Here is an 18,154-nt window from a genome sequence, read left to right as displayed (position 1 = left end):
TACATTCTGATTACTAGAGAACGTTTGCTCACAAAGTCAAGCTGTTTACTTCCAAAAGGAAAAAAATGGGCAGTCCTTAATTTTTGAATGGGTTGTCTTCCAGATCATGTGTAAAATAGTTGTTTGAACTTGGAAATGTTTACATACTGTTTTTTAAGCTAGCCCATAGAAGCCTATTTAAAATTTGTGTCTTTTTTTAGTACTGATACAGTATTGGTTTAACTTTTGGGTCCTTAGCACTGTGGCTCATTTTCTGTGGGAGTTGGGTGAGGAAGCAAATTTATTTTTTGACTTTTTATGTTTTCTTACACTTACTCCTTTTTTAAAAAAAATTGAATTCAGTTAACATGTAGCGTATTATTAGTTTCAGAGGTAAAGTTCAGTGATTCATCAGTCTTATGTAATACATAAGGCATTACATCATGTGCCCTCCTGAATGTCCATCACCCAGTTAGTTATCCCACCACCCCTCCCCCTCCCCCCTCCTGCAACCCTTAATTTGCAACCCCCTTAATTTGAGGGGGTTATAAATTCCTAATATATAAATATAATATATAATATATAAATATAATATATATATAAATTCCTTAATATATATATTCCTAATATATAAATATAAATTCCTTAATAAATTCCTATGATTAAGAGTCTCCTATGGTTTGTCTCCCTCTCTGATTTTGTTTTATTTTTCCCTCCCTTCCCCCATGATTCTGTTTTGTTTCTTAAATTCCATGTATGAGTGAAATCATACAATTGTTTTTCTCTGGTTGACTTATTTCCTTTAGCATAACAGCCTCTAGTTCTCTCCATGTTGTTGCAAATGGCAAGATTTTGGGGGTTTTGATGACTGCATAATATTCCATTGTATATATATACCACATCTTTATCCGTTCATCTGTCGATGGACATCTGGGCTCTTTCCCTAGTTTGGCTATTGTGGACATTGCTGCTATAAACATTGGGGCACGGGTACCCCTTCAGATCACTACATATGTATTTTTGGGATAAATACTTAGTAGTGCAATTGCTGGATTGTAGGGTAACTCTCTTTTTACCTTCTTGAGGAAAGTCCATACTGTTTTCCAGAGTGTGCACCAGCTTGCATTCCCACCAACAGTGTAGGAGGGTTCCCCTTTCGCTGCATCCTCTCCACCATTTCTCATACTTTTTCATCTTTTAATTCTTCTTATACTGGCCTAGCTTCCTCTTGTTTTGCTATAGTCTTGGCCAAACATCCAAGTACTCAATACTTCAAATCTTTTTTTTTTAAATTGAGAGATAATCGACATGTAAATATAACATTATGTATTAGTTTTAGTTGTATAACGTAATGATTTGATATGTATATATCACAAAATGGTTATCACAATAAATTTAGTTAACATCCATCACCTCACATAGTTTTTCTTCTTGTGATGAGAAGCTTTAGGATCTACTATTTTGACAGTTTTCAAATACACAGTACAGTGAAATTAACAATAGTCACCATGCTGTACATTATATCCCCAGTACTTATGCTTCTTATAACCGGAAGTTTGTACCTTTTGACCACCTTTACCTATTTTTTCTTTATAAGAGAGGGAGGGGGAGGGGCAGAGAAAGAGGGGGAAAGAATCTTAAGCAAGCTGGCTCCACACCCAGCGCTCTGATCTCACAACTTTGAGCTGAGATCATGACCTGAGCTGAAATCAAGAGTGGGATGGTTAACCAGTTGAGTCACTCAGGCACCCTCCACCCCATCCCTGTCTCTGGCAACCACCAGTATGTTCTCTGTACCTATGAGTTTGTTTTTTTTTAGATTCCACATATAAGTGAGATCATACAGTGTTTGTCTTTTGTGACTTATTTCACTCTGCATAAAAGAGTAGGTCCATTTACTGGGTGCTTGGCAAATGTAAACATTTAGTCTTCTTAAGCATTTTTAATGTTTTATGAATGAGGACTCTAATGGAGGATTAGGTTAATCACTTTGTCTGAGGTTATAGGTCAGAGAGGGGAGTTAATTGAATTATGTTGTTGGTTAAACCCTACCAGTATGTTTTGAAAGCTCATCCTCTAACCATTGTACTCTACTGCATTTCCCTTTTGTATACCCTCTCCTTTATCAAATTTCAACTTCTTTTATTTCCTTAATTCAGCTACTTTAGCCAAATGTTAGGGAAAACTATCTGATTAAATTTACAATATTGTAGAATTCTCGTAATAAAAATCACATGACTTTTTGATAAAATTTGATAAATGTGATTATCTTTAGTGAGGATTGAGGCAGTATGAAATCAGAGCTTGGCTCCACCTCTAAATCATCCTTCATCTTTATATGTATAGTAGTTGGGTTGCCTACATTTCTCACTTAGAATTTATGTCAGTAGTTCTTAACTTATGGGCTGAGAACATTTGGGAGTTATACCTCTTATAAAGTGTTTGAGGACCTGATAGATGATTTGGTTTTCTCGTATTGTGTATTGTTTGCAGCTGTATATCAATGTTGCTGTGGTTAGAATACAAAAAATTATTCATGGTAGCATTTTGTCATTTTTTTTCTTCGTAAGTGAATATTAAAAATACTATTGTGGGAATCTGAATGTCAATAAAAATGAAGAAGTCCTTTTTCTTCAGAGATGGAGAAGCATTGCTTTTAAAGCATGCTGTCAGGAAAATACACTGGTTATATTTTAGCATTTGTTTTTAAGTCATTCATAATAAATGTCAGGGGATCAGTTATGTTCAAATGACTGACTGGCTAACTTAACTGGTAAAAAGTCTTCTTCTCAAGGTGTTGGTGCTTTCAGTATAAGATTTCATTAACTCAGATTCTATCCCTGATAAGTGCAAATTTTGGCAATTAGTAAGAAATTCGGGCATTATAAAAATTTTCGGTAGGGAGCTTTGCCTTCAGGGGTCTTCCATTTCGTCTCTTTGTAACTCACAGATTTTATAAGAATTCTGTCCTTTTTTTCCCACTAGTTCCAGGGCAGAAACAAATGAGGAACAGAGCAGTGGCATACTGTGATATTTTATAAACTGAATACTGTTTATTTTTTATTTTATGTTAGGATTGAAAAAAGAAGAAAAAGCTAAGATTTATTAATCTCCCTCCCACTCCCTCAGTATCTGTATGCTTATTCACAAAACATCCCATTTTATATTAGGTTCCTAGAATGCCCAAGATCACAAGTCATAAATGTTGGGACTAGCTAAATGTTCCTTGGTGCAGTGATTTTTTTTTTTTTTTCTTTTCTCATTTGACTCCACTGCCTTGCAGTGTGAAGAGATACTTTTTATTCATTTAAGAAGTTAGATGTTAGGTGAAAATTTGGTATGATCCAGTGTATGTTGTACTTTCTGTCCATTGTGTTCATGTGGAAGCATGAGTTTTATTTTTAACGTTCTGTATGTTATAACCAACAACACAAAAAGTCCTATTTAGCCTAGTTTACCACATTTTGTCGTAACTGCTTACATTTTCTTTCATGCGGTGGTTTTCGTTTTGACCTAATGATGACATACTTAAATACTCTATTTCCCCAGTGACTTTTCATTTCTGTTGTTTTTTTCCAAAGCTAGAAGTCAAGATGAGATTTTTAAGCACATTAGTTATAAAGCCAATGATGAGGATTTCCTTTTAAGCTCCAAATTCAGTTTATATGTTTGTTTGTATCATACTTCAATCTTTTTGCTTTGTTTATACATATAATGCCCTTTTCCCTTTTAACAGAGCTATACTTCTTCTCCCCCCTTAGAATGGACTGAGAACTCATATATATATATTTTTAGTACTGTTCACCTTATCATTGCAGTGTAGCTTTTCTCCAGTTTTTTTTTTAAATCTGCCTATTGTCCTTGTGTGGTACAAAATTAACTATCTCTAGTCATTTACAATGTTAAACACAGTGCATTGTGATTGAGAGTGTTACTCCGTAGAAGAGAAGACCTCTTGTGTTTAATTGTATGAGAAATGCCTCTTGCTTTATTGCATTGCGCTGGAGGTAGGTTGTACAGTGTATCACAGATCTCCAGATTCTCCAGATTCTCATTTAGCAATATTCTTTCAGAGCAGACCTTGTTATAATACAATTCCACTTTATTCTTGGCAGTGTAAACCTTGAGGAAGTGTCAGAGACCGTCTCTAGTGTGTAACAGTTAATGTTTAAAATCTCTTAATACAGTGAGCTGTCACCATGTTTAATAAATTACAGTATTGCATTAGCATAAATTCGTTTGGGTGCCAAGTTATCTGTTACACAGATGCTTGGTATTATTTATAGGTTTGTATCTAACCTTTGTGGGTTGACATGCTTTTATTTTTCTATTCACTTGTCACCATGCAGCAGCATAATTCTTTAATTGGCATATGTGCAAAATGGTTTTAAAGAAGAGATCTGTGAAAGTACTGAAAAAGCAGATCACTCAGACTTTTGGACCTTGTGCAGTATAGTAGGATGAAGCTCCTGTAATTTAAGTAGATATATTGCTTTGTGTTATTTGAGTGTGTTACGGTACTTTCCTCCCAACATTGGTAAACTACAGGAGTGTCTTTAGCAGACAAAGTTCGATGGAGACAGCAGCCTGTTTCCCTCTGAAGTTTTGAGCCATTAAGACTTAGGGGGGTGTGTGTGTGTGTGTGTGTGTTGGGGTGGGGAAAGATTGATTATTAACTTTCTTTTTTGTTCTAGAGTAACTTTTGGAATTTTCTTGAACTGTAAAAGTCATCTCTTGGATTAAACTTTTTTTTTTAGTGGGAATTTTAATTTTAGTTATTATTATTAGATTTAGTAATCGGTAATTCTTTGAAATCTCGAGTTACAGATTCTTCATTAAGATATCAGAGTTTATTTTGTGAAGGGACAGACTAGCATTGAAGTCTCTTAAATGTGAAGTATTTTGATATTTTCTTGATTTGCTAGTCATCTAGCTTTCAAATTTGGTAATACATTTTTTTAGGTAAATAATGTGTCAGTCTTAAAATCACTTGTCAGTGAATTACCTCCAACCCAATAGTGAAGCATATTAGAAAATAATTTTGAATATTTATGAAGCATTTATTTTTACTAGACACCAGCTCCTATGGCTGTTTTTCTGTGTGCCAAGTTTCTGACATCATTTTAGTAAAAAAGATAACTTAAAATCTTAGTTGTAAATGTGAATTATATGAATTTTGAAAAACAAGACTATATCAGCCAGGTCTCTCTGAAACAAAGCAAAACCAAAAAACAAAACAAAACACCAACCCAAAACAAAAAACCCTTATGTTACAGTAACATTTTTAGTTTTTTTGCAGAAGAAGAGGAGATTTTCAAGTTTTTGATTTGTTAAGAATTTAGATTGAATTGGAACGAAGAAAATGTTTTTTCTTATACATTATTTAAAGTTAGGGTTTTTACCGAATGTATTCTAGGTACTGAAGTGATCTTTTACCAGTTCTCTGTTAGGATGTTTGCAGCATCAACAAATATTGTTTAAATACTTTCTCTCCCCCAGCATTTTATAATGAAAAATTTGAAATAAGAAATTGAGAGAATTGTGCTATGAGCACTCATATACCCACACCTAAACTCTACAGTTAATTTTTTTTGTATTTGCTTTATTATATATCTTATCTATCACTCTGTCCATTCTTCATTCTGTCTTTTTAAAAAATATACTTCAGATTAAATTGAAAACATTAGGATACTTAACCTTTACATATGTCATGCATATGGTTAACTAGAGTGAGAGGTTTTTTTTCTGTAAAACTTATTTGCAATCAGATGTACCAATCTTTGCTGTCCAGTGAGTTTTGACAGATGCATCCAGCTGTGCAACTTAAATCCCTACAGATGTAACCTTCACCTCCAAAAGTTTCCTCATCCCATATCAATACTCTTATCACTGTTCTGATTTTTTCACCATAGATTCGTTTTGGTTCTAAAACTTCATGTAAGTGATTTGTAGAATACACTTTTGTGAGGCTTTTTTCACTCAGCATATTTTTGTGGTTCATCATTGTTGCATTTTCCAGTAGTTCATTCCATTTTATTACTCTCGATTTGTTTTTAAGGCTTGAAAGTATTTTAAGCAGAAATTACTTATCCCTTTCTGAATTCCTGAAGTGCTTGATACTAAACTCTAAGGTGGTATTGATTATGTTATATATCATAGCTGCTCGTTTATCTCCACTAGTCCTTAAGCACTGTGTTCTCATAGCATAGTCTATAGAATATGCTCTATAAATACTTGCTGAGCAGTCTATGGTTAGAAGTCTTTCTTATGGCTTTTGTTATAGAAATCCCAAACTTGGGATACAATTATAATATGAAATTGGTGCGTGGATAAAGACAGAAATCTCAATTACAGTCTGTTATCTGCCCCATGCAGTCTTCATTTTCATGGTGAGCAAATGTGAGATTTTCAAGTGATGACAAGGTTGAAGGAGACCGTAATTGTTCTTTATAATACAGAGATGTAGAATAAGAACCAAACAAATAATAAGGCTATTGTCGAGTTAATTATAGGTTTTGGTCTTTTATTTTCTTGGACACATTATTTCAGTTTTTATTTTATTAGTACTATCAAATCCACATTTAAAGCCCCTTTGATTTTATAAAATCATGATGTATGTTCTGTTATTCATTAACAATAGCTTTGTTGGAAGCAGCACACATTGTTGCCTTTCTTAAAACAGGGCAAGTGAAAAGTTGAGATTCCTATAGGATCTGAGAAGTGGAGAAGCTTTTGAGGTTTTGCTCTCCTTCCTTCCTTCACTTGTTATCCCCATCTAGGTCTGTAAATCCAGATAGATAGGTGGGTAAAAATGGAAAGGTTATTTATGAGGAGAGCAAGGGGGTAGTACAAGAGTTTACCTTAGGCAAGTTTCATAGTAGCCAGTTTTTGTCAAAACTTGTTTTGCTTGCTGATATAATATCAGTATTTAGAGTAATTTATTAAGGATACTTGACATTAACTGTTCCTGTATTTTAGAATGACTGTTTATTTAATAGAGCTATGAAACAATTGGAGAACTTTCGGAGAACAAATGGGCAATGGGCTATGTTGCAAAAGAATGTGCTGCCTTGTTTACCCTGTCCATTTTTAGATCAGTTTGGCTGATGGTGAAATGCAGAAGAGTTTGCTGCACACACAGGTGCAGTGTTCTGCAGCTGTTGGAAACATTTGTCCCCTACTCCCCATTTCTTCACATATAATTATGCTCTGTTTAAGCCACTAAAGCTAGAATATGGGATTTGAGAACTTGAATGTCTGTTTACAAAAGGGTGCAACTCAGAGATAATTGGTCATTTAGGTAGTTGAATTTCACTGTGTCGAGATGACTTGAAGTTTCCAAAGACTAAAACCAGCCTTAAGGTCATAGAGTTTTAAAATTATGAGAGACTGACTTTGAAAGTGCATGTCTACAGCTACTGCTCTCCAGCCCAGAGGACAGGGCTTATATATTTTTATTTTTAATCTCCTGAAACTAACTAATCTCTGTCTGGCACATAATAGGCACTTGATGTGTGTCTATGAATATCTTGTTGAAAGATGAAGCCAAATTGTTGTTTAGATGTAGTTCTAAGTCAGAAAATTATGACTTTTTTTTTTAAACTGATGCCTTCTGATAAGTTTTATAGTAGTCTTATGAAGAAAGTGCTGTGGCAGCAGAGAGGAGAGTGACTAATGCTGTCCCTGCTGGTCGTGGGTCACTTTATACTTTGATAGATCATGGAAAATCTTTTCCTGGACTACAGTTAGAGAGCTTGGTTTTGAAGAATTTTGCGTAGCTAAGAGATAACAGTGTATTCTCCAACAGCAGTGTCTTCTCCTTATCCTCATTTTGGACATTTTTCATGCATTACATCATAAGGAGATTGAAATTTAATAATTCCATATCTAGAGAAAGTTCTAGAGGAGAATGCTTTCCTTAAACTAAATAGAACAAATATTTTCTTTTGTGTAGTTGTTTTTTATATAATGAAAAGAATGTAGGCTTTGGAGTCAGATGTAGGTTTAGATCCCAGCTTTTAAAACTGTGTTTCCTGCCAGGAAGCACCTAACCTTATCATGCATCTATTTTTCTGTCCATAAAAGTGGAAGTAATACCTGCTTTAAAATAGTGGTGGAAGTTACCTCCTGAGTACATGGCATCAGTATTCCTGGAATCTACCAAAAGGTTAATAAATATAATTTCCTTCTTATTCAAAGGAAAAGGTTGTAGAGTAATCAGGATTATGGTACCCCTCTGGCACTGGTGCAGCTGTTATTCTAGGAGACTGCAGTGTGCCTTCAAGCTGCTGTTCATTCAGAATATATTTAGCATCAGATGTCTGTGAGGCATTGAGATAGGTAGAGATTTCGTAGTCTTGTTGTGGGAGGAAACAAACAGCAAATAGTTAAATTATAATAAAAGTTAGCAGAGAGTGCGGTGAAGTGTGTAAACCTGGCGATTCACAGACCTGTACCCCTGGGGAAAAAATATATGTTTATAAAAAATTAAAAAAAAATAAAAAAAATAAAAGTTAGCAGAGATACTGACAGTAAATGCATTGGGGTTCTGAGAAGGGGAAGGTCACAGTGAGCTGCAGTAGTTAGGCATCCTTCACGACTCTAGCAGAACTGCACGCAGGACCTTGAAGATGAATGAAGGAGAAGGAGAAACAGGCTTCAAGAAGACCAGAAGGATTGAAGGCTTGGTGTCTTCCTGGTAGAACATTTTTTCAGCTTTACTGAAATATAATTGGCACATAACAGTGTGTATGTTTAAGGTATACAGTGTGTTGATTTGATATATTTATGTATTGCAAAAATGATTGCTACCATAGCATTAGCTAACACCTCCATCCTGTCACATAGTTACCACTTTTATGTGTGTGTTGAGAACATTTAAGATCCATTCTCTTAGCAACTTGCTGTATTATTAGCTATAGTCACCAAGCTATGCATTAGATCCCCAGAACTTGTTGATCTCATACCTGCAATGTATATCCTCAGTAGTTCCCTGTTTGTCAAACTACCCAGCTGCTGCTAACCACCACTCTACTCTTTTCTGGGTTCGACTTTTTTGGATCCCACGTATAAATGATATCATACGGTATTTGTCTTTCTCTGTCAGACTTGATTTCACTTAGCGTAATGCCATGAAGATCTATCCATGTCACAAGTAGAAGGATTTCCTTCTTTGTGGTGACCGAGGAATATTCCATTGTGCAGGAGTATACACATGCACGCACAAACACACACATGCAAACGCACGCATGCACACACACACATGTACTGTATCTTTATCCATTCATCTGTTGATGGACAGTTAGGTTGTTTCCATATCTTGGCTGTTGTAAAGAATGCTGTAGTGAACATGGGTGGGCAGAGGTCTCTTCAAGATCCTGTTTTCATTTCCTTTGGTTATATATATCCAGAAGTGGGATTAGCTGGATTATATGTTGGTTCTATTTTTAATTTTGGGGGGAACCTTCGTACTGTTTTCCAAAGTGGCTGCATCAATTTACATCTCACCAGCAGTGCACAAAATTCCCTTTTCTCCACATCTTCACTGATACTTGTTACCTCATCTTTTTGAAGGTAGCCATTCTAACAGGTGTGAGGTGATACCTCATGTGATTTTAATTTGCATTTCCGTGATGATTAGCGATGTTGAGCATCATGTACGTGTTGGTTATTTGTATGTCTTTAGAAAAATGTTTAGTTCCTCCTGGCAGAATATTTTGTATACTGATTGATAATTGATGATAGTTTGAAATATTCAGAACAGAAGAATGTTGAGGCTGACTGAAGTTGGGAGTCAGTTTTCTGGAGAAAGGTAAACACCCTGTGTGTTCCGTTTCCTCAGTTTTCCTGAGTCTTGAACAGCAGATCATTTATTGTCTAAATGCTTAGGATTCTTAAACTTAACTTTAGAGACTATTCCCAACCCTTATTACATGGGTTTTTTGTTTTTTTTTTTTAAAGTGTAAGCTGAATAAAAGGAATTCTGTGAGGTCTCCTGCTCATAGTAATATATATGAGTCACCAAGGTCCCTTACATTATCTGTACCTACTGACTCCTGTAAATAATCTTACTGGCTTGACTGCCTTTCTTGCTGTTTGCCCTTTCCACTCTGTTACATTTCTAGGAATAATATGGCAAGCGTGCTACCACTTAAAGCCTGTATACTTGTTCTTTCGGTCTGTAAACGTTTCTTTCAGGTATCCGCATGGCTTGTCACCTATGTTCCTTCAGGTTTCTCTTCAAATGCAGTCTTCTTAATATGGCCTTCTTTGACCATCTTATTTAATACTGCTTTCCTCCCTCACATCAAGCACCTTTCCTGCTGTTTTGCCTCCAAAGTGCTTAGAACCATTTGCCTTCCGTATATTTTTAAAATGTATTTGTACATTGTCTCTTCTAACATAAGCTCCTTGAGGGTAGGGATTTTTTAAAATTTATTGTCACATTTCCAATGCCTAGTACAAAGTACTCAATATATAATTATTAAATGAAAACCTTTTTCTTTTTGAATTGTGAACTTTGGGCACACACAGGCTTTTCTTCTTTTTACTGCCATTGAGTGACCAAAATGGAGCCTTTCTCAGGAAAATAGAAATTTATTTGATCAACATTAGACATATATTTGTGAATACATTTATAGGTTGATACACTTCATTTTTTCCTTTTTACCTGGGCATTCGTAATGGTTAATGAATTGATCTCAGTGTAAGAAAATGAAAAAAGTTAACAAAGGATCAGTAAAACTATTAACATTTTTGGAATTGATGTGAAAGAGAGGTTTGGAGAAGGAAAGTCAGCAGTGTGTCTGAGTATATAGGAGAGTATCACAAAGTTAGAATTACTTCCTTGAAACAAAAAACAAAACAAATTTGACGATTTTGAGGGATGTAGTAGTATAATTAAGGAAACATTTTTAGGAACTTGATTTTTATAGTCATTAGGGTAGTTTAAAGAGAAGAGAAGTCAAAATATTAAGGACATTTACAAAGAAAAGTTGGGCATGGGGCGCCTGGGTGGCTCAGCGGGTTAAAGCCTCTGCCTTTGGCTCAGGTCATGATCCCAGGATCCTGGGATCGAGCCCCTCATTGGGCTCTCTGCTCAGAGGGAGCTTGCTTCCACCTCTCTCTTTCTCTGCGTGCCTCTCTGCCTACTTGTGATCTCTGCCTGTCAAATAAATAAATAAAAAATCTTAAAAAAAAAAAGTTTGGCGTATTTGAGGTTTGAAATAATCTGAACAAGAAAATTGAAGGAGAAACGGTGAAACCAGAAGGATTTGAGGAAAAAAAAGAAACAGTTAAGAGAAGCTGTTGGCGGTGTAGGATATGAAGGAGGACAGTACTAAGGCTGCAGTGGCTTCAAGGTTGTGCTGATTGGGGACAGAAGAGGAAAGTTTGTAGTATCAGTGTGGTGTTATCGTTGCTTTAGGGTAAGGGATAAGAACTATAATTTACTCTTAGGTCCATGCCTAGAAAAGAAGCTTGTAAATGAGGTGGCACTTTTTTTGCTGCGGGATGCTTTTGGAATATGGTTTCTTCTCTATAAATGCCAAATTGGTGGTGGGGGTGGATTGGGGGGGTATTTTCACTAGGGGTGGTTTCCGTTAAATATTAGAGGCAATTCGGATGAAATAAAAGTTACTGACATGTGGTGTTAGAAATACTGAAGTGATTTGGGGGAAGAAAAGTTAGATGTATAAAGATGCTGTTATTAAGGATGCATGGCTGGCTCAGTTGGTTGAGCACAAGACTCTTGATCTCAGGATCGTGAGTTTAAAGCCCCTTGCTTGGGTGTAGAGATTACTTAAAAATAAAAAATCTTAGGAAAAAGATGCTGGTTTTTTTTTTTTTTTTTTTTTAAAAGATTTTTATTTATGTATTTATTTGACAGAGATCACAAGCAGGCAGAGAGGCAGGCAGAGAGAGGAAGGGAAGCAGGCTCCCTGCTGAGCAGAGAGCCCGACGCGGGACTCGATCCCAGGACCCTGGGACCATGACCCGAGCCGAAGGCAGAGGCTTTAACCCACTGAGCCACCCAGGCGCCCCAAAGATGCTGGTTTTATAAATGAGGGCTTTTGTTTTTTTAGACTTGCTATTTTTAGATGGAGTTTCCTTTATAAAACTCAGTCTCAAGGCTACTTGTTAACTTAGTAGGCCTGTTAATTTAATAGGTGACAGTTGTGGTTCTAGGTAGTTTTGCTATAAGCATCTTTACAGCAAGCATTTTGATTACACTGTAATTTTGCCATAAAAGATAAATAACTGGTTGACAGTTTGGTTTGACAGTTTAGTTTGATTTCTCCATTGACCCAGTAGTCCCATTTTTATGTTTTCTAAATCTTAGTTAGCCCTCATCATGGTCTATACAGTGGTGCAGAGTTTTGAACCCATATTTCCCATAAACTTTGGAATGTCTATCAGCAGATATGTCACAGTATGCCAAGAACAAACAACACCAGAAAAGTCTGTCACAACATAATATGAAGCTTATTTACAAATATACATCCTAGTATTTATGAACTGTTACCTCTCTTAAGGAAGATATTTTAGTGTAAAAAGAAAAAGTGCAGTGCTCAATGAGGAAACTAATCAAGGAAAACTGTAATACTATGAACAGAAGACTTCGAAGACAAGTGCTTAGGTACATTCCCCACAATGAAATTAGTTATTTGCCCAGTATTGCCATGAATCTACACTGTACATTTTGATGTATTCAAATATTTTGTAATTCGTGATAAAGTCCTTTTAATTTTGCTATTAATCGTACATGTTTCATTATGTCCTTTTTAATGAGTGTCCTTTTATTTTTTGTGATTTTTATAGCCAGTTGGTTATGCTGTGAAATGCTGGTGGTTGTCATAGGAAATTGGGAAAAAAATTTTTTGACATAACGTGTGTAGGATAGAAAATACATTACTGGTTTTTAAGATACACTATCAGGTATCTCATCCCGTTAGACAAGAGGCAGACATCTAGCAGGATATAAAGGGCTGAGCAATTCTCTCAGCAGAATAATTGTTCTTCTCTATAGCTATCTTTGTTATCCTGTCCCCTTCACCCCCGCCCCCAAATTGCTTGATGCTTACCCTTCGCAGCCTTCTGCAGTATTAATACACAGGGTAGAATAAAGAAGTGGGATTTAACCTAGATAGCACAGCCAGAACTTTTTGAGCACTAATTGTATGTATAGTACTGTGCTTGGCTCCCGGCACACAAATATGTATGACACATGGTCCCTGTAGTGAGAAATTCACCGTGGGACATTCTAGTGGGAGAACATCCACAATCTATGATAATACTTTCATAGAGATACTTGAAGAGTTAGTTTTCCATTTAATATTCTTGACAAAAAATGATTTTGTATACGGTCAAAAAAATAAGGCTATCATGGCTTTTCTTCATAAACATTAAAACCTGTTTTTTAGAATTGCATGTTTTAATATTTTTTAGAGTTACTCTTATAAAGGGCAAATAAAATCCTTGTTGTTCTGGTATTGTATGACCAGTTTATTTTAAATAGATTATCAAGCCATTTTCTGTAATATATTGTACTTAATATAGCTTTATATTGTTCAATTTTACATTAATAAAAATTAATGTTATTAAAAAGTATCTTTTTAGTAGAAGCCTATTGTGATTCATAACATTTTATTTAATCTTTATATTTTTTCTTCTTCCTAGTTCCCTACTGAGTACTTTTGATCTTCTGTCATTCAAAAATTTTTCTTTTCCAGCATTAAAACCCTGTTACTCTAGAAAAATGCCTAAAAATCCATTAGCAAAATCCCTTTAGATGATCTCAGGATACATTTTTCCTTGCTTTTTTTGGTACCTTGTTAAACTGGTTTCACAAATGAAACTTTCTTAGAATCAGGCAGTTCCTGGTTCCTATGGGACTTCCTGTTTTCTCAATAAAAATAGAAAAGAACCTCAGAAAAGAAACCTGGTCAGCGTGAACTACTTTGTAGGCTCAGTTAGTCTTAGTTGTGACCTGGATTATAGATAACCAGGTATCTGAAAGCTCTGAATATTTTTGCATTAATTTTCAAATAGCTGATAAGGAGGAGATTCTAAATAATAACCATGAGAGATACTACACATTTAGCTGTAAACTTGTTTGTATCTTTTTTTTTTTTTAAGATTTTATTTATTTATTTGACACAGAGAGAGATCACAACTAGGCCGGGAGGCAGGCAGAGAGAGAGAAGGAAGCGGGCTCTCGGCAGAGCAGAGAGCCCTATGTGGGGCTCGATCCCAGGACCCTGGGATCGTGACCTGAGCAGAAGGCAGAGGCTTTAACCTGAGCCACCCAGGCTCCCCCTGTTTGTATCTTTTTTAGAGGAGTTGGGTATAGGGGAGTTAGATGGAACGTGTTAAATCCTTTTTATAATATATAGTGGCAATACAAAATTATTTAATCCCGAGACAGTTCTCAGCTACTTTGATCTGTATTTATTTCTTATTTCTTGCCAATTTTCCAGATGTTAGCAATGAGTAGGAAGTTTTTTTTTAAATCATTAGAAGAATTTTGAAAGAATTTAGTTTTAAAAAGCATCTTGTAGATTTCCTTAAGTAGTAACTGCTTTCAGTCTGTATTTTGAGAAAACGAGTTTGGTAGAAGCAATGTGGTCAGTAACGGTAATAGGTAACATGTATTAAGTGCTTGACACTAAGGCGAGCATTTTATATGGTTTAGCTCATTTAATCGTTACAACAGCTCTATGAGGTAGGTATCATTGTTACGTCCTTTCTTTGTAGGAGAAAGAACTACAACTTAGGGTAGCTAAGTAGTAGATGTTAGTTCATGGTCATGTTGCTTACTAGTAAGTGATGGACTTGGGACTTGAACCCAGATGTTCATACACACCAGAGCACTGCTCTCAGTTATTATAGAGAAAATCACATGTTTGAACTAAGAATGGTGAATACAGTAAGTCTCAAAAATTACTTCCCTGACTTTTGTTATCATCAGTTTGTTTACATTTTGTTTGTGTGTTAAATTCAGTTTTAGCAGAGTACGTGCTGGCATTTCAGAGGGCTTGTTTAGGGGGATTCTCATTCTCAAATGATGCTAATAGTTCTCTTTTTTTCTTTCCTTGATAGTAAAAAACCCCTTTGATGGAACATTTGGAAAAATACAAGTAAGTAGAAGATCATAATACTGATATTTTATCTCATGTTTTATATGATAAAAGTATTAGGATGACTGTCAACTAAAAAATGCTAATTTAAGAGTTCTCTTAAACAATTTTCTTATTTTGAGTATTCTTCAATGATAATATAATTAAATCTGAAACAGATTTTCTCCTAAGAGCTGAATTATTTATCACCTTAAGGTAAAAGTCAACTGCCAAGTGAAATGGTATTGGTATGTTATCTGGGGATCAGGTCTTAACCTTTAGAGGTATGCCTGTTTAAGTTGCTGGATATTCTTGACAATTTTTGTCCTCTTTGCCCCACCTTGTCTCTCTGGATCTTTTGTTCATAGGCATGCCTATTCAGCCATCAGGAAGGCAAAGGATTTAGAAAGAAACATGATTCTTAGGCTATCTATTTATGATTCCTTTTCTTTTAATTTAAAGGATCTGTAGTACTAATTTTAACCTAAGTTTTACTCACCTGAAAATATTTTTCACTTACCGTCATTAAAGGCACTTCAAAGGTTAGGGTATTTGAGCTTATATTATAGTGCACAATTAGTTATTAATTTACTGTAGGAATTGACAGTAGTATAGACCTGTATATAAAACATTACTTATTGTGCTTAAAGGATATGTAATAATGTGTAATCAAATCCATAGAATATTACTTTAGATTGTTAGAGTGGGATTTTGTATTGACTATGTTTATGTTTAGTAATATTCTATTGTGATGATACTTGTTTTAAAAAAGGTTGATTTTATCAGTTTGATATTAAGTATAATGTTGCAGTTGGCATCATCATTTAAATCCATACATTATACTCATTGCACATTGGAAGTACAAGACCTTATTTTCTTTTATATAATTTTCCCTGTAGGAAAAACTGAAGGTCCGAACCTCTAAATAACAGTAATAATTTTAATGTAGATAACGACGTTTCACTTATATTAAGTGCTTGTTCTGTGCCAGGCACCATGCTAAGTGTTGAAAATCCATTATTACCATTTAATGAGAGACTTAATACAAACAGTTGAAAATTTCCTTGAGAAAATTGGCTGAGAATAGGAGGAACTATTTAAAGGTGACAACATATGAGAGAGTTTGGGAAAATTGCCCAATAGTTTGATTTTTATCCACCCAAGAATGAGAACTTTGCTTCAGAGAATGGTTTGACTTACTAAAAAGAAAATCTGGACCTTACCAAAATAGACAGTTGAAAGGTAGCTATTTCAAATTACAGTATAAAATCATTTTTGTTTAAGGAAGGGTTACTTGAAAGCTTACTTTAAGTATGGATTTATTTGTAGATCTCTAAACTGGTTTTCAGGGTGATTATGAAGGCCAGCATGAGATACCTTTTAAGCTGAATGTTAGGAGACAATTGGAAAAGCAGTCCGAATAGAAGAGGACTGAAATGAAACTATAAGCCAATATAAGTTTTCTATAAGGATGTAACTTTAAAATTTAACTTACATGTTTTTCAGATTTATTTCTAGTTTAACATATTGGTGCTAAAGGTAACTGAACCAAAGCTTTTCTTTTTCTTCCTCAAAATTGATCACATTAATAACATACTACATAAAAACTATTTAGATCATAATTTAGTTGATCATGCACTTGGGACCCTTGTAATATAAAGATGGTCGTTTTGAATCACTTGCCATTGGAAAAATAATTTTTGCAAAATTATAGTTTAGCTTTTTGGGTACTTAAATTCTCTATGTGAGAATTTAACAATATGTATGTTTATTGTCTTATGGGATTCAATTACATTTGATTAGATTTTGTTATTTTTTTCTACTTATCTAGTCCAGCGTTAATATCTGTGAATCAAAAGATGAAGTTTATTTCCAGGCCTCTGGTGTTCATTAGAGATGTAACCACAGAGCACAGGTGTCAAATTTTTGGATTTAGTTTTGTTTTTGAAAGGGGAGGAGTGAGAATGCGTGTGATCAGGACATATGAAAGAAGAGGAAATTGGTCCCTTTTCCAGATAAGGGAGGAAATAAACTTCAAAACTCTTGGCTACTTTAATTCCAAAGCTTAATCAGATTTATCTTTGTTTTATATATCGAGTCCACAAGCTCTACTATCATTAGAACTCTTTCTCATCTTATATTGAACATCTTTATTAAAAATGATTTGTGGTTTCATATATCACAAATGCATAGCTTTCAGAATCCTGACTTTCAGCCCAAGCAGTTACTTTTTGATGTCTGATGCTTAACAGTTGGGATTTTTAAACTTACAGGAAGATAAGGTTTGGCTTAATTCAGAATCTGCTTGAGAGAGTTGAGGGAGAAAAAAAGCTGAGCGTCTCATTGCCTTCCACTACTTGGCCGGTGCTTAGACATTGCAATGGTCTCCTCTCTGGTTTTCTTTCATATGTTCAGAGTACTATTCCTGATGCACAAGTCTGTTTTATTTTCCTCCTCCAGAGTTTTTAGAATGAAGTCAAACTCTTTGTCTTGTTCGTAGCGGTTGATCCCAAACTATTTTCCAGTAGTGTGCTGAATCAAAGTAGGCAACTGGTTATGTAAGAAACATAACCAGTCCCTTTATGCCTTTGCTCATCATGCTGTTTCTTCTGCCTAGAATGCTAGTCAATTCTGTTCTTCCTGTGAAGCCCAACTCAAATATTCTCTCTTCCATAAATGGATCTTCCCTTCCCTCTCTCTTCTGTATTTATATTATGCTTTGTTTGCGGCTTTAGCACTTAAGTATGTTTTTTGCCCTTGAGAGCAGGAACCATCTTGTTTACTGGGCCTCTTGCTTTGCTGAGAATAGTTCTTAACTCCTATTACTAGATACTCATTAAATGTTTATTTTGCTTTAATGGTTCGTAAATTTATACAGGACCACTTTTGGGGGGCTAGGAAAGGTTGATGATCAAAGTGTCAATACTGATTGCCTTACGGTGTGGCTGAATCAGATTAAGACAAAACATGAAGGGCAGCCTTGAAATCTCATAAGAACAATATATATAAGTGTGTATCATATAAAGGAGGGTTGGGAGCTTTGCTTTGGTGTTTGGGGG

General features: G+C 35.1%; 1 protein-coding gene across 3 annotated transcripts in view; it reads left to right on the top strand.

The window, feature by feature from the left end:
• The window catches only part of LEMD3 (LEM domain containing 3), a 77,068-nt gene that overhangs the window by 12,635 nt on the left and 46,279 nt on the right, over positions 1–18,154 (top strand). For all 3 annotated transcript variants that reach the window (XR_004382350.1, XR_004382351.1, XM_032854900.1), the window contains exon 2: positions 15,079–15,116. Coding sequence is in view for 1 of the 3 variants with exons in the window: in XM_032854900.1 (XP_032710791.1) it covers positions 15,079–15,116 (38 nt within the window). In the remaining 2 variants the exon portion in view is untranslated. The remainder of the gene's footprint in view (positions 1–15,078; positions 15,117–18,154) is intronic.

The sequence above is a fragment of the Lontra canadensis genome, unplaced genomic scaffold (genome assembly GCF_010015895.1).
Source record: "Lontra canadensis isolate GAN:19392208 unplaced genomic scaffold, GSC_riverotter_1.0 scaffold9, whole genome shotgun sequence".
Taxonomy (NCBI): domain Eukaryota; kingdom Metazoa; phylum Chordata; class Mammalia; order Carnivora; family Mustelidae; genus Lontra; species Lontra canadensis.
The sequence above is the reverse complement of the archived record's forward strand: the minus strand, read 5'-3'. Positions and strand labels throughout refer to the sequence as shown.